Below are 18,949 nucleotides of genomic sequence, written 5' to 3'. Positions count from 1 at the left end.
TGATCACTCCTCTACAGGATGGTACACTGATTTGACTCAGCTTTCCCCCTCCCCCAACTGAATTACATAGCTGTTTGTTATTGTGCTGACATAAGCATGAATAATTTTCTAGGTTTCTAATTTTTTAAAGCTCCTCCTTTTATCCAATGCTTATCACCTCTCAGGTTCCTTATCTATGTGGCACATGAGCTAAACCAATGTTTAAGTGTCAAAATAGCAGCCATTTAATGAATTCATTTTCAGAATCTAAAGTGAGGGTCACATTTTCATTTATAAAGCCAATGAAATGAAAGATTCCAGAATCTTACATCAAATTTGTGACTCAACTATAAAATAATGACCCTGATTTTGGCACAAGGTTTTATGAAATCAAATGCCTTGTCATTCTTCAAGCTAGTCTCTAACATTACAACATCCTCCCCAGCCCCTACTTCCTATCCCCCTCACCTTTCTTCTCCATAATTTTCTGGGATTCTTAGTGGGAAAGTAACTGCCCAACAAACATTTATGAACCAGAGGCATGGTATTCAGTACTGGGAATACAAGGAGAGGTAAAAAGACAGTCCCTGATCTCAAGGATTTCATGGACTAATAAGGGAGACAACATGAAAACAACTGTCTACAAACAAGCTATCTACAGGATGAATTGGAGAAAATCTTATATGGAAGGCACTAGAATTAAGGGGGACTAGGATAGGCTTCCTGTAGAAGGTGAGGTTTTGGCTGGGACTTACAGGGATTCAGGAAAACCAGGGGGTTGAGATGGATACATGAGGGAACAGACAGTAAAAATGTCCAGAATCAAGAGATGGAGTACTTTGTTCAAGGAGCAGCAAGGAGACCAGTGTCATTGGATCACAGAGTATGGTGGAGAGTAAGAAGACTGGGGGGAGGAGGGGCTATGAAGGTCTTTGAATGGGAAAGAGAATTTTATATTTGATCTTGGAGGTAACAGGGAGCACTATTTCGTTACCTGCTTTGCTGTCCTCCCTCTCAGGTATGCAGGTAAAATTTAACAAAAGCTATATAATGCTCGACAAATTGTCAGTGTGTATCAGTTGTTTGTCAATATATTCACTAACTGATACAAGCTAGGGAAAAAAAGCCTGACATATACATAAGCTCAAGTTAATATAGTTATAAAGGCCCAGTAGATCTAAATTCCCCTATATTAACAAGGATTTATGTAAGTAAAACTAGATTTGAATATTACTGTTCTTTCACTCAGTTTTTATGGAAAACTTTTCTGTATTACAGCACATTTTAAAATATTCTCCAAAGTAAAAAATGTGCCATTTTGTGTTTACATATTTTGCATCTCTATGGTAATTGACAAGCTGTTCACATAATTAAAGCTCCCTCTGTTGAGACTCACCAGGCGATTTGCAAGTGAAATGGTACCTGTGGTCATTTCAGCTTCTTGTTGACATTTGAGTTTTTCTGCAGTTGCTATCTGAAACTTGGTTGTAAGTTTTGCCAAGTTTTCATTAAGGAGCTGTTGATAAAGAAACAGAAAATATATAAGTAAGAAGTTCTCGTTCAAGCACAAATCAGGGACTAATGCTTTAAGTTGTTTGGAGCATGTTACTACATTTGTCCTAGCGTTCCAAGAAAAAGTAGCTCCTGGGTCTAAAAGTCAGGGACCAGAGGAACCTGGAGATTTTAGAAGAAAAGGAACCAAATCACACAGTGGCCAATCATTTTAGTTTTCACTAGAATGCTGTTCTGGAGTTGTATTGAATGCTAATGTCCCCGGGTGCATCAATGCCATATTTAAACTAGAATGTGAACACCCAGTGATAGGGACAGTCTGGATTAATTTCTGGGAAAAGGATGTTTTCTGTATTTGATCTTCACTAATTCTAGCACTTTAGAACTAACTTTTTAATTACAGAACTCTACTTTTGAGAAAAATATCTAATTAGGGAAAACTTGTTTTTAATATGAATATGTTTTGATATACCTTAAAAAACCAAAAGCAGTTTTTAAATTTGAAAAGAGGTGCATTTGCAAAGCATAGCTCACTTTTGAAGTCTAGTCTGTGAAGACTAGAGGTTTAAGGAAGTATTATTAATTTGAGATTAAAACATGGTCAAAGAAAACAACAATATATCTTTAGGTTTATATCAACATATGTACATTCCTATAGACCTTTTAAATTGTCCAAAGAGCAAGGCAGGGATGAAGTTTGGGTTAGAGTTAACAAAGTCAAAACTAAAAAAATAATCAAATGGTTATTGTGTCTCTATACTTGGTTCTATATATGCTGTGCTGTATCAATTCATATGTTTTCCCATATTTTTTGTCATGGCTTAATAATGTGCTATTATATTAATGCACCAGAATTTACATCACCATTCTCTAATCATTGGACCTCCATTTGGCAGTTCCTTGTCATCAAAAAACTTGCTGCTATGAATATTTTGTTATGTATAGGACTGTTTTTTCTATCTTTCTGTCCATATGCATAGCAGACAGATCTCTGGGTTAGGAGGGAAAGGGATTCTGGTAATTTTTTTTCCAGATATGTCCAAATAGTTTTCCAGAATGTTTGGACTAATTCACAGCTCTACCAAGAGTATACTAGTGCACCTGTCTTCCTATAACACCACAAACAGAGTCTTTATCCATGTTTTCTTATCTTTGCCATTTTGCTGGGTAAAGGAGGAATATCAGTCCTTTATGTACAGTTTTCTAAACAACCTGATAATAGAGAGTAAAGGAGGGGCCTAAACAAAATGGGAAGAAGTTCTCTAATCAACATGATGGCATTGTAGGGCACTAACCATTGGAGGAAGGGCACTGATGAACACAACAACTTCCACTTGGTTGAATGAGATCAGATACACTCTTTGTAGTCTAGATAAAGAGTAAGTTGGTCCCATTCTAAGTAACTGGAGTTCTAAGGTTCTGGAGTAGGGATTCATCAGAGTTCATTCTTTCTCTTTTTCCTTGCCCCTCTTGGATTGTGCAGCAAGGTAGGTTGGTATTTTTCAGTCTTCCTACCTGCCCTTTTTTTTCTCCATGGACAATTTCATCTGTCAGAGTTGCATCTGGCAGGATCTACTGGAAGCATAGTTTAGTTGCAGAGTGAAATTGAATCAAACTGATGAGAGGATTTGGAAACTTCATGGTTGAGGGTCTAGTTTCTAGTACTTTCTGAATGAACATAGCAGTACCCTAGGCCATGATTGTAGTTGAGATTGAAGCTGTAGACAGAGCAGGCTATGCCCAAAAAACAAAAACATGAGACTTGCCTAGGTCCAGGCCAAATATAGCAACTTGATCAGTAGAGAGCTGGGAAGACCAGTTGATGCACAATGTGAGAAGACATTGGCTGTGGTAGGGTGGCAGCTGGCAGTCTACATGTGTGCCTTTCCACTTATGAACACTACAGATAGCCTCTCTTTCTGTTGATACTGGGATATTTGTGGGAGTATACACCATAAGTGTACACTCCCCTACAAGGAGAGATATTTTGTGTGTCATTTCAGCAAAATGTCTTTGCACTGAGTGCTTACTTGTGACCTAGTTTTAGGAGTCTGGTAGATTTTTGAAGGGGTAAAGGTAATTGTTCCTCAGGGGAACCAAACTGCCCTGAAAGTTGGAGGGGGGTAGTCTGCACTACCAAAACTAAGCTCATGAACACACAATTAGCTCAAAGCAATAGAATATACAAAAATAGAATATTAGGAAAAGTAGCAACAAAACATCTACTTCATTACACTGTATTAGCTATATCTTCCATCAATCAGTATTCCCCTATATTAGTGCTTTTCCACTAATACACCCCTCAGTAGGAATGGTACATATACATCCAGAGAGTGCATAAGTGGAGAAGCATACACGTAGGGAACACACATGGCTAAGCCAACTAAGACTTTTCACACCACTAGACTCTCATTATATCTTCTTGTGATACCTTCTCACCATTCCCCTTGGAACATTTCATCTCTGCAGAATCCTCTGGACCTGCTTTGGGGCAGGTCTTGTGACTCTGGTGCTTGGATTTTGTCTCCACTCTTCCCATCTTTGGATTTAGATGATAGCCTGGCATAGGGTGCTGCAATATAAGAGTTAACTAGAATCCAGAACCTAGGACCAGAAAATCCTTGGCCATAGTATCTGTTGTCTTAAGCTTCTAGCTCAGATGAGATCCTGATCTAGGGTACTGTTATATTCATTCAGAAAGAACCAGATCCTTAGGTTCAGAAGGAGAAGTCCAGGTGCTAGACTTTTGAGTATTCTCATTGACTCTATTTTATTTGACTTAACTATATAGTTGAACTTGACTCAATTACATGCCAGATGCTGTTGTACTAGATGTACAATCTCTGCTGCAGCACTCTACAAGAGGAGTAAAGGAAAAGATTAATAAGAGTCCTTTCTCCAGAGCTGACTAACTCAAAGTGGGGATAGCACACTTTTTATCTAGGCTACAAGGGGCATATTTGATTCTTTCAGTCAGTCAGTGGAATTTCCCTGTAGTCATCAATAAAATTTCCTTTATGGACAAAGTAATACAATTCCATCATGATGATTCAATGAAGAAAACATGCATTTATCAAGCAATACTGTACCAGGTACTGGGGGAAACAAGAGAAAACTTAAAAATTTGTCTGCTCAGAGAGTTTATATCCTACTGGAGGAGAGAATACATTCATGCAGAATAAATATTAAATAAATACAAGATAGTTTAGGGAAATAGGGCACACTTGTAGTTGGGAAATTAGTGAAGGTTTCATATAGAAGATAGTACTTGACATGATCCTAAAAGGAAGTATTCTATGAAGCAGAGATGAAGAGAGATCATATACTAGGTAAGGGGGAGAGTCAAAGAAAAGTATGGAGATGGGATATAAGATGCAGTGTGTAAGTAAGTCAGTTTGGCTAGACTATAAAGTGCAGGAAGGGGAATAATGGATAATGAGACTCTGTCATTTGATCTAACCTGAGCTAGTCTCTTACTACCTTTTGGACATTTTAAATGGATATTTCATTGGCATCTCAAGCTCAACACATCTAAAACAAAATTCATTATATATCACCCAATACTCTCCTTACTTTCAAACTTCCCTATTATTACCAAGGGTACCACTACCCTCCTAGCTCATGACTATACACACTATCATCTTCAATGTCCCTCTCACACATGCTCCACATATTCAATGTGTAGCTAAATCTTGTCATTTCTACCTTCACCAGATCTCCCATGTATGTCTCCTCTTTCTTCACTCCTGGACTATTGTAATAGTCTTCAGGTGGATTTGTCTCAAGTCTCTCCTCATTATAATCCATCCTTCACTCATAAGCCAAAGTAATTTTACAAAAGTGCTGGTCTATCCTAATCATCTAGCCATGCCATCCCTCTTTTAACAAATTTAAGTTGCTCCTAGTCATCTCCAGGACCAAGTATAAAAGTCTTTTTGGCATTAGAATCTCTTCAACACATTACCCCTTTCTATTTTTCCAGTCTTACTAATTAGAATATAAGTTCCTTGGGGAGGCTAGGTGGTGCACTGAGTAAAGCGCCGGTCCCAGAGTCAGGAGGACCCAAGTTCAGCTCTGGCCTCAGACACTTAACACCCCCCCCCCCACACACACACACAAACTAGCTGTGTAACCTTGGGCAAGTTACTTAACCCCAATTGCCCTCCAAAAAAAGCCAAAAAAGAAAATAAGTTCCTTAAGGGCAGGGATCATATTTTTGCACTTTCCCCCCTATAGTTTAAAACCTAGTAAGCTGGCAAATGTTTATTGACTCACTCTTTGAACAGAAAGAATAGGTGGGTCAAAGAACAAATAATAAGAACAAAAGAAATTTTATCAAAGAAAGTGACAATAATGAGAAAATATATTTAAACTTATGTAATACAGCTAAAGCAGTTCTGAGAGAAAAATTTATATTTCGAAATGTTTCAATGACAAAACAGAGAAGGAACAAATTAATAAATTTGGGCATGCAATAAAAAAAAAGCTCAAATAAGAACAATTAAAAAATCCTCTTCTAAAAAACCTGAAAGCAAAAAGAACACTGAATTGATAAATAAGACTAGAAACTTAAAAAAATAATAAAATAAATAGCCAATCTGATTTTTAAAGAGAGGAAAACCAATTGTTCATATCAAAAATAAAAAAAAAGAATTCTTCATAACAATTGAAGAGGAAATAAAAGATAACACAGATAATAATGTAGAGAAACAGAGACTTAAAAATATTTTAAAAATTAACAAAGGAGGGGCAGCTAGGTGGCGCAGTGAATAAAGCACTGGCCCTAGAGTAAAGAAGACTTGAGTTCAAATCTGACCTCAGACACTTAACACTTACTAGCCATTTGACCTTGAGCAAATCACTTAACCTCAATTGCCCTACCTTCTCCCCTCCAAAAAGCCAAAAAAGAGGGGGGGTATGATTGAGGGGCCAATTTGTTGAAGAAGATGGGAGTGCATAGGACAAACAACAAACAGAAAAGTTGGCCATAGCAAGATTTTTTCATTATTAGATATTAGAGGAAAGGAAGAGGTAATAAGGGATCATGTCAAGGGGTTTTGAGGTAAAGAGAAGGGGAAGAAATTGATTTTATGTTAAATATTAAGCCTTAATTTTCTGAGTGAAGTAAATGGTGAGGTAGAGAGAGTAGGGGGAGAGGGAAGTGTGTGAGGCTTAAGGAGAGAAGAGGAAGTTTGGAATAGCTTCTGTAGGCAGTGAGACAGAGAATTAACTAGGGAAGAATAAAAAGATTGCTTTGTTGAAGTGAGAGCCCAGTTGAGGTAAAATAGTATATATTTGTAGTGGATCAGTCAATATACTTGTGAAACTTCCTACAGCTTCACTGAACAGGACGTAGGTATGAATAGAGGGGGTCATCCAGGCTCTGAATCTGGCAAAGCACGAATAGCATAAGGGGGCAAGGGACTTGAGAAGAGAGGATAGTGTAGAGTTCAATTTCTTAATTTTAGGGTTGAGTGTGTATAGGGAGGAAAGTTAAATGAGAGAGAACACACAGAAGAGTAGATAGATTAAAGGATTGGCATTTAACTCTTTCACATTTCTAGGCTTATTATTCATTACTCCCTTTCATGAATTCTCTATCCCAGCCAAGCCGGATTCCATACATAAACTTCATACAAGACATTTCATGGACTGTCTCTGTACTTTTACCCAAGGTGTCTTCCATCCTCAGAATGACACCCTCCTCTTACTCCTGACTCTTAGAATCCTTAGCTTTCTTTCAAAGTTCAGCTCAAATGCCACTGCCTCCTATCTTGATCCCTTTCAGTTGTTATTGTCCTCACCTATCACACATCATTTTGTCCTGTTATTTCATTAGCACTAGGAATTCTAAGATGCGTGTCTATTTGTCTATCTACCTATCTTCCTACACATATATATATTTGTACAGATATAGTGAAAAATTTCTGTGCACATTATTTGCACCAAAAAAGGGAAGTCCCTTGAAGGCAGGGATGGCTTTGTTTTTATCTCTGCATTTCTATCACTTAGTACCATTCCTGGCAAATGGTAGGCACTTAACAAATGCTTTTGAATGAATTAATAATAATAATTTCAAGAAGTTCTGCTTTCAACTTACAGTAATCTTGACTTTAATGGCTGCCAATTTTTCTTGGGCAGTAACAAGATCCAAACTTGCTTTACTCAGGGCTTGTCGCTTGGGTTCCACATCACAGAACACCTCATAAAACCTCACAATATTTATGACCCAGGAACAGAGTCCAGCTGCTGCATAAGACTTGGAGGCCACAAACTCAGGATTAAACTCTGGATCTTGAAGATATGGTTGGATAGCTTTTAGGCAGTTCTCATGTATGTCTTCCTTGTTAAAGTTCACCAGGGAGTCCAGAAAGCCATCAACTCGGGCCATGGTAACCTTGGCAGCTTTCCAACTTCGATCTCTGGGTACTTTCCCTCCAGGGGCCATGAGAACCATTACTGCAGCAATGACATTGCTGACGGCTAAAGGTGGTGAGCCAAAGGATTTCAGCTCTGTTAGGTTGGTCTGAAAGGAGATGAGTTTGTTAGAAATAAATGAATGGATTTGCTTTGTACCTAATTATTAATGAAGCTAAGCTCCAGAGCTATCTATCTGAAAGAATAGTTCTGAAACCTGAAACAGCCTTCAGAGTTTTAAATATCATGACTCATCAGAGGGAAATCAATGGCAACTCTATAGTGATTTCACATATTTCCCTGAATGATTAGTTGAAAATCAGCTATGTATTTTCAACATTTCCACAAACTGTCAGCCCATTAAAAATATGCAATTATTTTACATTCAACTGGAAACAAGTTCACATTCTTCAAGATATGTAGCATGTCATGAATAAAAGATAGGATTATTATAAATTAATTTTCATTCTACATGCAAATGAACCACCCTATAACCCAACTAGACTTCATTCTCTTTAATTAAACTGCTTTGTTCCATGGGGAGTTCTAACTATACTTGACCGTCTTGATAGCAAAGCATTATTTTTCTGCACAGAGATATTTGCAAGACAGGAAACAATGCCTCTCCAGTTGTCTTTGTTTAAACTCTAGGTCCCTATTCATACTTGGTATCTATCTAAAGCTCCACATAGAGAACACATCTATGACTTTTCATTCAGACATATATGATTATTATAGATGGACATAAACACAAATGGCTCATGGAAGTCAATGATCGGGAAAGCCCTTGTGGTATCACTGCAGGTTTTAAAGTATAATCCCTTGTGTGTGTCTTTCCCCCCAAACCACCTTTTCTCCTTAACTTTCCTATTGCTGTTGAAGGGGACCACCATCCTCAAATTCACTGTTATTCTCAATTCCTCTCTCATATTTGCTCCACACATCCAATCCATCACCAAGTCTCTTTATTTTGACTATGACAATATCTCTTGTTCTCACCTTTAAATAGCTATTATTCTAGTGCAAGCTGTCATCATATCACATTGGAACTACTGCAGTTGCCTTCTAGTTAGTCTCCCTGTTTCGAATCTTTCCATGCCCCCAATCCATCCTCACCCCATTCTCCTAAAGTTCAGTCTACTCATTTCAATAAACACCAATTATTTCTAGGATCAAAAATAAAATCATCTGTTTGGCATTTAAAACCCTTCACAACTTTGCCCCTCCTACCTTTCCGGTTTTCTTATTTTCTATTCTACCTAACATAGTCCATGATCCAACTACATTGGCCCACTTGATATTTCTGACGCTTGACACTCCATCTCCCAGCCCTATAACTTTCCACTGGCTGTCTCCCATGCCTGGAATGTTCTCTTCCTCCTAACTTCCCTGGCTTCCATCAAGACCCAGCTCAAATTCCATTTTCTGTAAGCCATCTGTCTGGGATTACCTTCCATTTACACTGCATTTATCTTGTACATACATAGTTATTTGCATGTTGTCTCTTCCATTAAAATGTGAGAACTACTTGAGGGCAGGAATGATATTTTTATCTTTCCCTGTAGTTCATTGTGTAGGACAGTACCTACAACATAGTATATGCTCAATACTTACGGACTATCTGAGCCTGATAAAACATAGTCTCTAGTCCTCACGCATCTAGACAAGCATCCTGCTTGTGCACATCTCTATGCCCACCAGCTGATCAATATTTTAAGGAGCTACAACTCCTTCATCAGTGGGTATATCCCTACCACTAATCCCAATAATAGTGTGTCTATAACTGAATAGATTGGTCTTAGAGATTTGTTAGGATATGGATACTCTCCCCCTTTAACCAATAAGGGAGACTGCAATCCATCCATGACCTTATATATCCTTCCATAAAATCAAACGGGGATTAAGTCTATGTGTTATGAACCTTCCTCTTTATTTCTTGACATTAAATATACACCAATGGAGCATACATACTCTTTTTGTCATGTGCCATTCCATGCATGTGCTGAAAGTAGCTTGAATTCAGTCTGAACATTTATACCTTGAAAATTGCCATATACTACAAATCGGATTTTGATTTATTAATTTGTTGTTTGTCTAGACTTAATAAAGTGATGGAGAAAATTTTAATAATGAAGATTAACCTTAAAAATGAGTCATATAGGGGCAGCTAGGTTATGCAGTGAATAAGGCACTGGCCCCAAAGTCAGGAGGACCTGAGTTCAAATCCAGCCTCAGATACGTAAGACTTAACTAGCTGTGTGACCTTGGGCAAGTCACTTAACCCCAATTGCCTTGTCTCCCCCCCTCCAAAAAAAATGAGTCATATACAATTTTAAAGAACTCATGATGAGAAAGAACTGATGGAGTCCTAATGCAGATCAAAGGATAACATTTTTCACTTTGTGTATGTGTATGTATGTGTTTTTTTGGTATGTGTTTTCTTTCACAACATGACTAATATGGAAATCTGTTTTGCATGATTACACATGCATAACCCATATCAAATTGCTTATTGTCTCAGGAGGGGGGAGGCAAGGAAAGGTGGGAAAGAATTTAAAACTCAAAATTTTTAAAAAGTGAATGTTAAAATTGTTTTTACATGTAATTGGTAAAAATAAAATATTATAATAAAAAAAGTCATATAGTTGGTTGTTAAACACTTCTCTGCATACACGTCTCCTTTTGATTACACCATTAGCCTACCTCTTTTTCCTCACATATTTTTGATGAGACCTTTTTCACTGCCTTTGGTGCAAATGATACCTGCTATTAATCTCTCCACCAACTTTTGGATGAACTGAAACATTAATTCCCCTGATAGCTTATGCTTCACAGCCATAAACATAACCAGGAGAAATCAGGCATTAAAAAGATGGGCCTTTGTGACAAGGCAAAGCTTAGGACTATTTAAAATATTGCCTAACTTCCCAAATGCAATCCATTTGGTTCTCTTCCTCATATCAATCCTAGGACAGGTTTACTGTTGATCTGCAATGTCTGTCCAAGCCATATAATCTGGTCCAGTCTATTCAACTGCAAACCCTTGTGGGAGCACTAGTTAGTCTTCGTTAATTTGTTTTTTCCTGTGTGGATACTTAGGTCGAATTCTTTTGAGTGATTACAGAACTTATCGAGGAGGCTGTACAGTGTTATGGGGTTTGATGCTTTATTTTCCTACCTTATTGAGGGTGTTGAGAGCTGCTTGGGCTGCTGTGAGAGCTGGTTCTGCTTTGGCCAGATCTTCCTCACAGTCCTTTTGCTTCTTCTTGACCTCCAACATGATTAGAGCTACTTTCTGTTCTTCTTCATCAGCAATGGCTTTCTCTTTGCTCACTTTTTCTGTCTCCACTCCGACTACCTTAATTAGTTTGTCAGCATCTTCATTCTTTTGCCTGAGCTCTTTTTCCTGGATGGCCAGTTTGGCTTTCAGGTCATCTACCTGAAATTTGGAAACATGTGGCATGTTAGTTGCAAATAACCAGGGGGAACACATATCAACCACAACATTGTGACAAAATCTGAGGAGGAAGCAAAGGAATATGGATACTCCAGAAGCATGTTCAGTTGGGACAGTAATTTCTCTTGAATTGGGTAAGCAAATGCTATTACTATTATGAAGTAAAAAGGGTCACAGAATAATAAGATTTGTGGTGTACTTCCTTCTAGAATCTTAGACCTTAGGAACAGAATTATGCCTTCAGGCAGGTAAAGTATAATTACCTCCACTTTGAAGATAAGGAAACTGAGGTCCAGAGATTGAGGGCTAAGGTTTGGCAAAATGACTGGAAATAGGAGATGGGAGTGAGAGACAGTGCAGAGTTGGATTTTCTAAGTACAGAGTCAAGATTGGAAGGAAGAGGAAAGTGAAGTTAGAGCAGGATAATGGCTTGAGAAAGTACTGGGAGAAGCGGTGCAGAAATTGGAGGTCCTAATGAGGGCCAAAAATAGGTTTAAGAGGACTGAGGCATATGGAGAGATTGAATGACAGGAGATTATGGGAAGATAAGGAAATGTTAGAGCTTTGATTAAAGAAGCAGAATACTTACAGGTAATGGGTTTGATCCTCAGCATGTGTTGTTGGGGAGTAAAAGAATAGGTCATGGAATTTAAGGAGACTTAAATAGAAGTGCTATGGGAATACATAGCAAAAGGAAGGATATATGATTAGTGTGATATGTGGTCCCTGATCTTGAAGGTACTAACCTAACACTCATGAATAGATGAGAAAACAATAGAAATAATATATTTTATTGTACTGTTATTATGTGCAATAGGAATTTATAGAAAAAAAATATATCTGATTGGAATAATAACTTCTTGGAAGCATATAACTCATCTTCCAACAAGAATCCCCTTGACAGTACATTCAATACTTATCCAGTCTTTGCTTTAAGACCTCTAATGAGAAGGAAACTACTCTCTTCCAAGATAGCCTATTCCACATTTGGTTGGCTCTGACTTGTAGGACATTTTCTCTAACAGCAAAACCTAAATTTGTTGCTTTGCCACTTCTACCCTTTGCTACTAGTTTTGCTATATAGGGTCACTCTCTCCTCTTTCTTCTTCAAATACTAGAATATGGTTATTGCATCTCTCTTCTTTTTTTCTAGACTAAACATCTCCAGATTTTTCATCTTATTTTTACATTGTATGGTCTCAAGGCCCTTCCTCATATCATTCCCCCATATCTTGTGCTATTTCACAAAAATCTGTTTCTAAACAAATTTGTTTCATAGAACTAAAAATAATACTACATATTTGGTCTGCCTAAATTATAATGTACAATTATGTTAAAACCTTCCTAGTTCTATACACAATACCTCTTAACATGATCTAAGGTCACATTAGCTTTTTTTGGCTGCCATATCATGCTGCTGACAAATATTGAGCTTACAATTCACCAGAAGCCTCAGATATTTTTCAAATGAACTACTTCCTAGCTATGTGTCCCCACAATTTGTGCTTATGAGGTTGATTTGAACCTACATTGAAAACTTTACATTTTTCTCCTTTAAACTTAATTTATTAGATTCACTGTAATGATTTCATCCATTAAGATCTTTTTGAATACTGACTCTGTCATCCCACATGTTAGCTGTCATTTCTAGCTTTATATTACTTGCAAAAATGATAAGCATGCTAGTTGTGCCTTTATTAAATTCATTAATAAAACTCAATGACCATAGGGCCATCATTTATCTCTGTGATAATCCATCAGACACTTCAAGTTAACTTTAGACTACTCTTTGTGTTCAGCCATTGAAACTGCTTTGAATGTGCCCAAGTATATTGCCATCTAGCACAATTCTCTCTAACTTGTCCACAGGAACAATGAGACTTTGACAAGCGCTTCATTAGAATTGAGGTAAATGTTACCTACATCATCTCTGATTTATGAGCAAAGTAACTTTGCCGAAGATATAAAACAAAGTTAGCTGATAGAACTTAGTACTGATGAAACCAAGTTGGCTTTCAGTGAACTTAATTCCCTTTTCTAGGACTTGATAAATCACTCCTTTAATAACCTCCAAATATTAATAGACCTGTGATCTCGTTGACATGAGCATTCTCTTCAGTGATGTGGATTGCCATCCATCTGTGCCTATCCATCCTATGCAATTCTTTTCCATGGCCTTTTATATATTTATCATAGGAAGAGCTTCCTTTATTTTATCTTGACATCAAAAAATGCCAGTGGAGCACATAGGATGTGTTCTTTGGTTATTTCTCACTTTCATGACATGACCAATCTATCCTCTTTGCTCATACATTTCTTTGATGTCATACTTTCCTCTACTTCTCTTTTGCCTTATTTGTAACATATTACAAGTCTACCTGTAAGTCTACTCAAGTCTATTACGCACTTCTTCAGTACTGTTTGTGTGATCCTCAATTTCACTTATATGGAGTATAAGCATTCTGTAACTTACAGTCATATAACACTGAAAAAAAATTACTTTAGAAGCATAGGCCTTTATTTTAAGAAGACGGAGTTCATTAAAGTAACTGCAATTTCCCCAAGGCAACTGAGGCAAATCTCCTCTTTTTCAAATTTGGGCACTGCTTATTCTTCATTTGCAGTGTCTGTTCAAAACGATCTGCCTTTCTGTCAGTCCATTATCTATCTATTTAATAGATGAACTCAATAGATTGTCCATTCAAATGTACAATAGATATTCTTCATCCCTTCTTTTTCTTGTATGAATAGTTAAGTCAAACATTTTGTATTGATTATTGATCTCAATCATGAGGCCTTAGAATTTTCTGAGGCTTAATGTAGTCATCACAGTATGATTCACAAATAAGATCATATGGAGGACCTAATCATTTATATGCAATTTCTCTTCAATATAGACTCTGAATGGGAGAGTGATAAATATCTTTGATAAGCATCTTTTTTTTTGCATTGCCTCATATTAATGATCAAAGGGTCCTCAAATAAGAATTTTAATGTATTATTAAATCAATTAAGAAATCTTGCATAATTTCATAATTTGCATGATACACTTCATAATTTTAGTAGTAATTTTAAAAATTATCATTTATAAACTTTTTGGTTATTTCTCACTTTCATGACATGACCAATTTATCCTCTTTGCTCATACATTTCTTTATCTACATTTTCCTTTTTATGGAAAAGACAGCCACCTTTCTTTTGTTATATTTTCTCCAGTTTTTTTTCCTTTGTTAATTAATTACTTTTATTTTTAGTTTTCAACATTCATTTCCACAAGATTTTGAGTTGCAAATTTTCTCCCTGTCTCTCCTGTACCCCCACCCCAAGATAGTGAAGACTACTGAATACTCCTTCCCCCAATCTGTTCTCTCTTATATCCTCCCCCTCAACTTTCTAGTAAGGCAAGATGGATTTCTATACCCCATGGCTTGTACATCTTACTTCCCAGTTGCATGTAAAAAACATTTTTTAACATTTTTTTATAAAACTTTGATTTCCAGATTCTTTCCCTTCTTCCCTCCTCACCCACCCCCATTGGGAAGACAGGCAATTCAATATAGGCTGTATATGTGTGGTTATGCAAAACATTTCCATAGTAGTGATATTGTGAAAGACTAACTATATTTCCCTCCATCCTATCCTGCCTGCTACTTAATCTGTTTTCTCCTTTGACCCTGTCCCTTTCCAAAAGTGTTTGCTTCTAACTACCCTCTCCCCTAATCTGCACTCCCTTCTATTATCCCCCCTCCCAGCCCCTTCCTCCCTGACTTTCCTTTATGGTAAGATACCCTACAAGTATCTAAGTCAAATTCATTGAGAGTAAGGTTGACCCATTCACTTTCATCTTCCTGCTCTTCCCCTTCATTGTAAAAGTTGTCTTTTGCCTATTTTATATGAGATAATTTACCCTATTCTATCTCTCCCTTTCTCCTTCTCCCAATATATTCCTCTCTCACCTCTTAATTTTATTTTTTAGATATCATCCCTTCATATTCAACCCATCCTGTAACTCTGTCTATATATACATGTACACACATATATACATACTCACATATACATATAATATATATTTATACAGAAATACACCTTCCTTATACTGAGAAAAGTCTCATGAGTTACAATTATCATTTTTCCAAGTAAGAATGTAAATAGTTCAAATTCAATAAGTTCCTTATGATTTCTTTTTCCTGTTTACCTTCTCATGCTTCTTGTATTTTAAAGTCAAATTTTCTGTTCAGCTATGGTTTTTTCATCAAGAATGCTTGAAAGTCCTCTATTTCATTGAATTACCATATTTTCCCCTGAAGCATTGTACTCAGTTTCGCTGGGTAGGTGATTCTTGGTTTTAATCCTAGCTCATTTGACCTCTGGAATATCATATTCCAAGCCCTTTGATCATTTATTGTAGATGCTGGTAGATCTTGTGTTATCCTGATTATGTTTCCACAATACTTAAATTGTTTTTTCCCAGCTGTTTGCAGTATTTTTTCCTTGACCTGGGAACTCCTGAACCTGGCTATAATATAGGAATATTAAGGAGTTTTCTTTTGGGGATCTTTTTCAAGAGGTGAATAGTGAATTCTTTCAATTTCTATTCTGCCCTCTGGTTCTAGAATATCAGGGCAATTTTCCTTGAGAATTTCCTGAAGGATGATTTCTAGGTTCTTTTTTTGATCATGGCTTTCAGGTAGTCCAATAATTTTTAAATTATCTCTCCTGGATCTGTTTTCTAGGTCAGTGGTTTTTCCAATGAGATATTTCACATTGCCTTCTATTTTCTCATTTGTTTAGATCTGTTTTATAGTATCTTGATTTTTTCATAAAGTCATTAGCTTCCATATGCTCCAGTCTAATTTTGAAGGAATTACTCTCTTTAATGAGTTTTTGAAATTCCCTTTCCATCTGGCCAATTTGACTTTTTAAGGCATTCTTCTCCTCATTGGCTTTTTGGACCTCTTTGACCATTTGAGTTATTCTATTTTTTAAGGTTCTATTTTCTTCAGTATTTTTTTGGGTCTCCTTTAACATGCTGTTGACTTGCTTTTTCTGATTTTCTTGGATCATTCTCATTTCTCTTCCCAATTTTTCCTCCACTTCTCTTACTTGATTTTCAAAATCCTTCTTGAGCTCCTCCATGGCCTGTAACCAATTCCTATTTTTCTTGGAGATTTTTGATGCAGGAGTTTTGACTTTGTTCTCTTCTTCTGGTTTCATGTTTTGATACTCTTTGTTCCCCAAAAAAGGTTCTATGGTCTGATTGCGAGTCCTCTGTTTTCTCATTTTTCCAGTCAGTTACTTGACTTTTGAGCTCTTTGCCATGGTAGAACTCTACTTCCAGAGTGGAGAGAGCTGTATCTCAAATTTCTGGGATTTTCACAGCTGTTGTAAGAGCTGTTATCAGAGCTGTGAGGAGGGCACCCTCTCTACAGCCACTACAAGCTCTGGCACACTATTGTTCCTCACCCCAGGACCACCACCCCAAGACTACATCCCAGATCTAAGCAGATCAAAGCAAGAGCGATTACCCTCTGAACAGTCACCTGGTCTCTTTATGATCTGCAGGATAAGAGCTCTGGAGGCAACCACACAACAGCAGCTGCAGATGCAGCACCAATGCCACTTCTGTTGCCCTGGGGGTAGGGGCTCGACCATGCTCTTCTCTCACCCAGTTGCAACAGAGTTCCCTACTGACTTTTACTTTTTCTTTGGCATTTATGGGTTGAGAAATCTGGAAACCACCACTGCTGCTGCTGATTCACTCTCTTGGAAGTCTGCTCAGGCTGGTCTGGACCTGGTCCAGGCCAGCATGGCTCACATGGGACTGCGCTCCCCTCCCAGGTTGGTGTGATAGACCCTTATTGTCAGTCTGCCAGGCTGCCTCTAGCAGGAGATTTGTTTTTCTCTGTCACTTTGTGGGTTCTGTAGCTCTAAAATTTGTTTAGAGACCTTTTTGTTTTTCAGATATTGGAGGTGGCTGGAGTGGAAGCTCAAGCAAGTCCCTGCTTTTACTCTGCCATCTTGGCTCTGCCTCCCTCACTCCAGTCTTAAAGATAACAACAGATACACAGCATCCACATGTGTCAGTGTTTTCAGAACACTGTGATGTAGTTTGCTGCAATGTGATGATCTTAAGTTGTTAACGGCAGCAACATATTTTCTTACTATATCTGGACAAATTGGGTTTCAACCACCTAGCCATTTTTACTCTGTCCTTTCTAATTCAAAAGTAATTCTCCTTGGCAGAGAAAACAAACAAAATATGAGGTAACTTGTTCTAGCCATTATTATTGTCTCTTCTATCCCAAGCAACATTTCTGTTTGTTGTTTGATCTTCTTCCTTCACCTTCCCCCAATAAAGTTGAAATTTCCCATTGCCCTTTTTTTTTATCTTTAGTATTCCTTATGAGTTTCTGTTTATTCTGCTTTAGAGGCTTTGATATATTTTTTTCTTTGTATGGTACAGCTTTTCTCCTCTCCCCCTACCTACTCCCCCACCCAAAATGAGGTCTCACAGGAGCCCATGAACATACAGAAACACAAAATGTTCAAAGACCCCACTAGACATGCCCTGGAAGGCCAACACACTTTAGAGGTCCCTGAACAAATATACCCCTCTACATGGATATGCATTGTCTGAATAACTGAGAGGGCAACAGCATGGTGAAAAGTCTATTGCTATCCTGCTCTCCATTATACAGTTTTGAATGGATTTAGTTCTTCATCTGTAGCATGATCTTTTTGCTTAATTAATCCAATTGAATTCATCAGGCATTTATTAAGTAAGATTCTACTAGGTACTAGGCATTGTGCTAGGTTTGCAGGATACAAGGACAAAAATGGAAAAGTCCCTGATCTCAAGAAACTTACATTCTATTGAGGGAAACAACACACACACACATACACACATAAGTACATACAGAGTAATTTCAAAGAAAAGGAAACTTGCAATTGGGGAAGGGAAGAGATCCTTCAGCTTTGAAGGAAGCTAGTCAGAAGTGAGGAGGCAGTTCATTTTGGACATGGGGAAACCTTTGCAAATACAAAGAGACAAAAGATGGAATGAAATGTATGGAAGTCTGTTATGTATATAATAAGCCAAGGAAGATGGGTTGGGGTTAGATTGTGAAGTCAAACAGTGGAGTTTATGTTTTATCGTTCCTTCTACTTCCTTCTTGATTAGGGAAATGATATGGTTCAATTTGTATCTTAAGATATTGATTTGGCAGCTGTAAAAAGGATGTATTATAGAGAAGAAAGCTTGGAAACAGAGATCAACTTAGAGGCTACTGCAATAGTCTAAGCTTCAAAAGTCCAATAGTGGAGTTCATAATTTATCCTAGAGGCAATAGGGATCCATTAGGGTTCACTGGGTAAGGGAATGACACAGTCAGACTTTTGCTCAACAAAAACAATTTTGGCATCTTCATGGAGGATGGATTGGGAGATACCTGAGGCAAGAAGTTAGGAGGTCATTGAAATACTTCAGGCAGAACAGAATCCATACAAGAAAAATGAAATGATTGGAGAATGTCTGTTTTTCAGATTATAATATAGTTATAGAGTGATAGTCTATTGAGTTAGTCC

At 37.4% G+C, this 18,949-nt stretch overlaps 1 protein-coding gene across 1 annotated transcript in view; it reads right to left on the bottom strand.

The window, feature by feature from the left end:
- The window catches only part of DNAH9 (dynein axonemal heavy chain 9), a 531,344-nt gene that overhangs the window by 158,190 nt on the left and 354,205 nt on the right, over positions 1-18,949 (bottom strand). The window contains exons 49-51 of the mRNA XM_069076799.1: positions 11,087-11,347; positions 7,592-8,017; positions 1,376-1,495 (exon numbers count right to left, since the gene is read on the bottom strand). Of these exons, the coding sequence (XP_068932900.1) occupies positions 1,376-1,495; positions 7,592-8,017; positions 11,087-11,347 (807 nt within the window). The remainder of the gene's footprint in view (positions 1-1,375; positions 1,496-7,591; positions 8,018-11,086; positions 11,348-18,949) is intronic.

The sequence above is a fragment of the Petaurus breviceps genome, unplaced genomic scaffold (genome assembly GCF_028583685.1).
Source record: "Petaurus breviceps papuanus isolate PSGF00001 unplaced genomic scaffold, PetGlider_PUasm1.0 90925, whole genome shotgun sequence".
In the NCBI taxonomy this organism is placed as follows: domain Eukaryota; kingdom Metazoa; phylum Chordata; class Mammalia; order Diprotodontia; family Petauridae; genus Petaurus; species Petaurus breviceps.
Note: the sequence above shows the minus strand (reverse complement) of the source record. Positions and strands in the feature narration are given on the sequence as shown.